Below are 7,088 nucleotides of genomic sequence, written 5' to 3'. Positions count from 1 at the left end.
CCGCAGGAAGTACATCCTCTGCTGGGCCTTTTTGAGGACGGAGTTGATGTTGATCGCCCACTTCAGGTCCTGAGAGACTGTAATTCCCAGGAACTTGAAGGTCTCGACGGTTGACGCAAGGCAACTGGACAGCGTGAGGGGCAGCTGTGGCGACATGCATGGATCCGTCCATTTCAACAGCACTTATCCTGTTGAGTCGCGGGGTGTTGGAGCCTACCCCCAGAGTTCGGGCAAAAGAGAGAAAAAAACCCTGAGCTGGTCGGCGGTCAGTCGCACGGCACATATGCTGTAGAGACCATCACTGAGTGGGAACCAAACCCACGCTGGCTGCATTGAAGTCAGGTGAATGAACCACGGCACCATCAGTAACTGTAAGGAAAACCGTATATTTTAAATAGTTATAAGAAAGACGCTTTTCTATTTTTTTTTTTTTTTTAAATATTGATCAAACCTCTTTTATTGGAGACCTGGGGAGGTGTAGTGTCCCCCAGAACTGGACTGGTGTTGCAATAACTCAGATTTGTTTTTAATGAATTTTTGAAATCCGTGGTAATGACAGTGGTAATACCAATTTCAATTTCAGGGGACTTTGATTTTGAAATGCGTCAGATTTGGATGGGACCTCTTTTGTTTAGAGACCTGGGGTGGTGTAGTGTCCCCCAGAACTGGACCGGTGTTGCGATATCTCATTAAAAATATTTTATTTTGAAATACAATATCAGATCTTCATCAAACCTCTTTTAGTGGAGTCCTTGGTGATCTGTCACACAGATCTGGACTTGTCTTGCGATAACAATGAGGTTACTTTAGGGTGGCTTTGGCTCAGTAGGTAGAACAGGTTTGAATCCCTGCTACGACTGTCCGCATGTCGAAGTGTCCTTGGGCAAGACACGTTTTCATTGGGTTGGAATACGATTGTCAAAAGTGGGTCATTAGATCAGGTTGCATGTGAAATTTCACATTCCAGTAAGTGTGAACATACTCAAATCCAATGGCTTTATTTGATACAAAAACAAAGCAACATCCAAACTTAAACACAGCCAATAAAGAACATTTTCTCATCGGCGAGTTTTCTTTTTTTTTTTCAATTACTCATTATATGGCATTATGGTTGTGGCTCCAGTCAGATTTGTGTCCATAACATACACAAATAAATAAAGGGACAGACGCACACAATGGTGAACAAAATAAAATGTTTTGAAACCTGCATCTTCTTTTCCCAGTGTGTAGAAATAAAATAGCAATTAGGAGTGATGTACTTACAGTATATGCACTGACATTGTCTACAAAGTACCATGATTCAGCCATGTCCTTTTATATGTTCATGTAATTTCCACCCATGCATTGATTGCATGTAAAGAGAGGGTCCACGGAGGCCACTTTGGCAGCAATAAAAGAGTGTATACAGTGCAGGACCGCAGTTAGATTAGCAAACTCTAGTTCCTGGAAAAAGGTCAAGGACAGAGACACATAACAGTTCGTAAATAAAAAAAACATCCAATGTTGAGCTGCAGTATACCAACACTTTTTTTTACAGAAAGAATTCCATGCACCTTTCTGCATGGAAATCATGTTAATACCTTCATGTCTATTTGCTTGCTTTCAGCATTCTTGAAAAGAAGTTTGACCCTGGTTTTTCCATCATCAGAAGAGCCTTTAAGTTGAGAGAATTTATATCGCCATAGTAGCATCTACAAGAGAACAGCAGGATTAACAAAACCCAGCGCATGGATTGCAATGAGTACCACTCTGAAATACTCTGGAGAGAATTGTGTGGTCAAGGACTAACAATTGTGTGTGCAACTGTAAACAGATGGAGCATTGCCACTTTGGAAGTGAACGCTGTAAATGAATCAGTATTCTGAAAATGGCAAACTGAACACAAAGACTTGACATTCAAAACTATCGTCAGTTAACGGTGATAACTACAGTACTGTTACTCTCGGGGTGTTATTTCATTTAATTATGTTGGAACAGTGTTTCCCAAACTTTTCAGCATTTTCCACATGAAAATGCAACAGTTATTTGACATATGATCCTGATAAAAATGAAATCTAACATTGCTAATCACAAAAAAATATATTTGACATCTCATATTGCTGCCAAAGAGGATTTAGTACATGAGAATGAATCCAAATGTGACAACACAGGGCATACAGTGGAACCTCAAAATCTGAACACTTCACTTCATAGATATTGGAAACCGACCAATAGTCATGGGAAATATGTGTAACGGAGTGTGTGGCAGGCCTAAGTGTGCCCTTTTCAATTATTTATTTATTTTGGCACTTGTATTGCTGTTGAGGATGTTAAAATGTTACTTACAACATTTCCTGTACAGTTAATAAATGTTTAATTAAAACAGTTTGCCACGTAAATCAACTTAAACTAAATACCATTAAATCAAGGTCTATTATTTCCTGTAGGAATATTTGTTTTGACATCTGAGTATATCATGTCACAGAACGGACAAGGTTCCACTGTTAATACCATACGTGATGAGGAATTACAGGACCAGCATATCATCAAATCAGTCATGACTTACATTGGAGGATCCATCCAAACATGTAAAGCCGGAATCAAAATCTATGGTGAAGCACAGCGTATTCCCATGGTTGCTGCACATGTAGCTTTTTGTCTGATGGGAAAGAATACATCTGTATTTAGAAGTCATACAGAAAGAACAGAGATCATGAATCGAGGCCAGACAGTCTTTGCACGACACTACCAACGCAGGTCATAATGTTGCTCTGGAAAAAAAGACAAGATTTGATCATTTAGTAATATCCATCCATCCATTTTCTAGACCAGATATCCTCATCAGGGTTGCAAGTGTGCTGAAGCCTATCCAAGCTGACTTCAGGGGAGACGGAGCACACGCTGGACTGGACACCAACGTCAATCACAGAGCAGATATAGACAAACACAGATAAACAAGAATTCACACGCACATTAACACTGAAAGACAATTTAATCTTCAATGAACCTAAAATTCATCTTTTTGGAATGTGGGAGGAAACTAGAGCACCCGGAGAAAACTCGCCAAGCAAGGAGAGAACTCAAAACACACACAAAGCACAACCAAGAGTGGAATTTTATAGATATTTATATTTAAGGAAAGCTACGAGAGATCTACAGGGAAACAAAAAGAGGCTAACTACAGGAAGAAAAATAACACAAATACTGGGTGAAAGGAGAGGAAAATAGGCGTGTGAAAAGGGAAATAGGACATCGTGTGCTGCTGGGCTAAAAATGTGAATGTGAGTGTTTCATACGTTGAGTCCGAGCGAGAGAGAGCAACATCGGGATTTTGTGTGAAACTAGGAATTTCCCCCAAATTAATAGGCACTAATCTTGTACATCCTGGGGACAATTGCAGTGTCTACTCACAAACGTAGATCGGCTGGACGGTGGGTTGGTCTGTCTCAGTCGTCTCGGGACGCGAGGAGGTAGGTTTTGGTTGACGAAAAAGATGCACAAAAATAAAACAAAAACGGGCGGAAAAAGGGAAAGTTGTTCTTCACTCGCTTTCCAAAATTCTGGAAAACCCTTCCACTCCCAGCTTGGTTTGCCGAAGAGAGGATCCCACCTTTTGGCTGATTTCAGTTCAAACGAAGAAAAGGACTCTTTAAATGATTTCGAGGGGACCTGCTCATTAATTTAGGGTCCAGTAGGCATCTTCTGGTGGTTGTCTAGAGCAGCAGGGCTGCAGGGAAGAATAGTTTATCAAGCTGTGGGTGAGTCACTGTGACACCTCAGGTTGCGGGGAGCATGTCCGCTACAATACATATGCACTAAATGAGTTGTGCATGTCTCTATGCTGCAATGGTGACAAATGTGAATCATTGAAAACATTTTCCCGACTTACGAGGGACCCGACCTTCATGAGTTTTTCAAGATAAACGCTGTCGTGCCACCGATTCTTTTGCGTTGACTTGCAAGCTGTTGGCAGCGAACTTCACAACATCTACTGGTTTTGCAGATAGTGAGCAATTCTTCAGAAAAAGGTCTGCAAGTCAATGCACCACTGTTTGTTTGTTTTCTTTTCATGGTGACATAAAAAAACAAGACTCCTTCAAATTGGAGCACTTCAAATAATTGACTGAGAAACCAGAAACATGTTGCACACTGATAAGCAATGAGGAAAATTAAAGTAGCAGAACTCAGGCTCTCTTTGTAAAAGACACATGTTTAAGTGTCTGGCGAAGGCAGAAGGTGGTGGCCGGATTGCTTTGACATGATGCCTTTATTCACGAACTTTTATCTGTCACTTTTTTAGACACATCAAAGATATGATCTGACCAGCAAGTATAATGACTTCCTTTCATATGGATGAGTCAGTACAAAAAGTACCAAAGCTCAATAAAACTGGACCTTGAAAATAAATGCAGTGATGGAACACGATTTAAGATACTATAACGGCATGCATATGTAAAAGAATACTGTCTTACTGTATTATAAGGAAATCCATTTGGAAGTCCTCGGAATGATCTGTAGTGTCTCTTTTGTTTTTTGTTTTTTTTGGTTTCGACATTACATAAGTCCAGGTCATTTCAGTTTGCCACGTTTTGATTTAGCTTTAATTTTGCCCATCTCTGCTGCTCTTGTATATCAGCCGATCAGCTCTCCATCTGTTTATTTGTCAATCTGTTTGTATTTAGTTTTGTTTTTAATTCAGTTGTTCAGTTCTCTGACCATTGTCGTACATAGAGTGCACTATGTCTAATTCACACCATGTCTTCTATTGTCACTTTGTGTGTCAGTTGTTTTTTTTGATCCTGCTACCACGCACCTTTGTTTTTGCCTTATTTGAGATTCCCCTAAACGTCTGCCTTCCTTGCCTGCACTCCACCACAACGAGCACCCCACCTAACGTGACAGTCCTAATTGATTTTTCTGCCAAAAACATACCACAAACAACCATTCCCCAAAAACATTCGTTTTTAAAGTACTAATGTGTAATCTTTCTTGATTTTTAGTTGTCAGAAGATTGTGCCACAAGACTTGCACTGTTCTTCATGCACTCATTTGGAAAAGCCAGAAAATACAGATTTTACATTCGTGTCACATATCCCTAGTTATTTCTTCACTGTTAGAGTGCAGTGAATATGACAAAGGACAAGTCACAGGTCCCATTTCTGAAGGAGCTTTCAGCTGTGAAAGGGATAGGAAAGGCATGGCAGCCTTGAGGTTCATGCTGTCACCCCAAGTTAGACTCACGGTGACCATGGTGAGCATGACCACTTCACTATTTGGAAAGGATTCTTCAGTGCGAATTAACATAAAATATTTGTTATTGAAAATCTCTTTAGCAAATTCTGACGTACGTATCGGGACGAGAAGGACATGCTAACACATTTCTCTCTCTGTGTGTGTGTGTATAAGTAATTTGGGATGGGTTATAAGCTGCTGAATACATCCTGCTCTAGGCTTTCAAGAGTAGTTTATTAGGCTGAAATTAACCGTTGCACTGACATCTACTGGCTGAGAACTCCCATTCCATGACTGTGACAGATTGTCAGACAAAATTGTGAGCCCTTAAGCAGCAATTTAAGATGCTTGAAATCAGCCTCACAGTAAAACGGGTTGAGTTTGTGCTAGTCGACCTTATGCTGTTTATCAAATCCTGCAGCGAGTATTAGGTTGTGGGAATTCCTTTTTCACCAGACAGTATTGTAGTGATATAGTGGTCTACAACGTTGGCAAAATATCAAAATGAGCAGTTAGTATGCCATAATCAAATCCATCTTCTTTACCACTTGTCCTCATTTGGGTCATGGGTAAAAAGGGTTTTATCCAAGCTGACTTGAGGTGAGAGGCGAGGTACAAAATGGACAGAAAACCAATCGCAGTCCAAAATCATATTTTTGGGCAAAAACTCCCACTGGTGTGCAGTGAGGGCCTTCTCTCTGCTGGCCTAAACATTATCAAAGGCACTGACCTACATTTACAACTTCATTACTTTACTGATTATTTTTATAATGTCTTATAATATATATAAAATAATACAAATATATAATAACACATATAATATATCCCAGTTAGCTGTGTTAGGCTCCAGCATATCCGCGACCCAAATGAGGATAAGCGATGTAGAAAATGGATGGAGGGATATACGTTTTATACGTATTAATGTTAATATATATAATAATGTGTATTCATTTGCAGCAGTCTTTTGTCTTCATTTCATAACATTTGTCTTGGGTCCAGCTTTCAGTCGTGTGTGGATTAATTTATTTTTTTGGGTCCAATTAGATTCCACCCTCTATGTGTTGCCACGTTAATTTAATCTGCCCAGGGCCTTCAATGCTGTGAATGCTGGCCTATGCCGTATACACACAATGGTAATGGCTGTTTTATTCTTTCAACCAATCAGATTCCAGATTCAATAAACAGGGTTACCTAGAAGGACTCGAGTGATGTTGGCATTTTGCCAAAAGATGCCCAGACTGGCAGATATGTGACAGGAGGAGAAATACACTTGGTGACCTACTTTAAACTTTTTTTTTTAAACAAAAATGTTTTAAGACGGATTTTTTTTAAGAAAAGGTGGACATTTAGAGGATAGGTCGACCAACGTCGTTGGTGGTTGTCTTGTTTTGACCTAGTAAAGGATTTATTCTGCACTTTTAGAGCACTACACTATGAGCTCCACAGCTAGTTTACAGGCATAAGCAGAAGAAAAAGGGGGTGGAATTTTTCTGTAAAACAGCATCTCTGGTGAGTACGATATATTTGTCATGAGCTGACCTGCAGTGCTACTGTTGGAGCCTGGGTGGCACTTCACACTCTCTCACCCTCTCTCTCTCTCTCTCTCTCTCCCCTTCCCTCTCTCTTTCCACCACCTTCCACGGCCAGGCACCTGTCACCAATCTGCCCTCGTTACCACCTGCTTTTAAGCCTGCCTGAACCCGGAAATCCTCGCCTAAATATTGCAGCTTCTTCAAGTGGCTCTCCTAGTAAGCTATGTATTCCTCATCTCCTTTCTGACCTACGTGTCTCTCCTTGTCCTCAGTGTTCACTCCGAGTTCCTCGCCAAGTGAATTCCTGCACCCACGCCACCAAGCCAGCCGCTTGTCCTCATCGCT

General features: G+C 40.6%; 1 protein-coding gene across 6 annotated transcripts in view; it reads right to left on the bottom strand.

Moving 5' to 3' along the window:
* Positions 1-405: 405 nt before the first annotated feature.
* Positions 406-7,088, bottom strand: part of sntg2 (syntrophin, gamma 2) — a 99,035-nt gene continuing 92,352 nt past the window's right edge. For 5 of the 6 annotated variants that reach the window (XM_061695385.1, XM_061695386.1, XM_061695380.1 and 2 more), the window contains 3 exons: positions 2,546-2,638; positions 1,581-1,691; positions 406-1,443 (listed from right to left, as the gene is read on the bottom strand). In XM_061695385.1, coding sequence (XP_061551369.1) covers positions 1,315-1,443; positions 1,581-1,691; positions 2,546-2,638 — 333 coding nt within the window. In that variant the 3' untranslated portion in view covers positions 406-1,314. The other variant, XM_061695384.1, reaches the window with a different exon arrangement.

Source organism: Phycodurus eques, chromosome 14 (genome assembly GCF_024500275.1).
Source record: "Phycodurus eques isolate BA_2022a chromosome 14, UOR_Pequ_1.1, whole genome shotgun sequence".
NCBI classification, from domain to species: Eukaryota; Metazoa; Chordata; class Actinopteri; order Syngnathiformes; family Syngnathidae; genus Phycodurus; species Phycodurus eques.
This window is presented reverse-complemented; position numbering and strand designations above follow the sequence as displayed.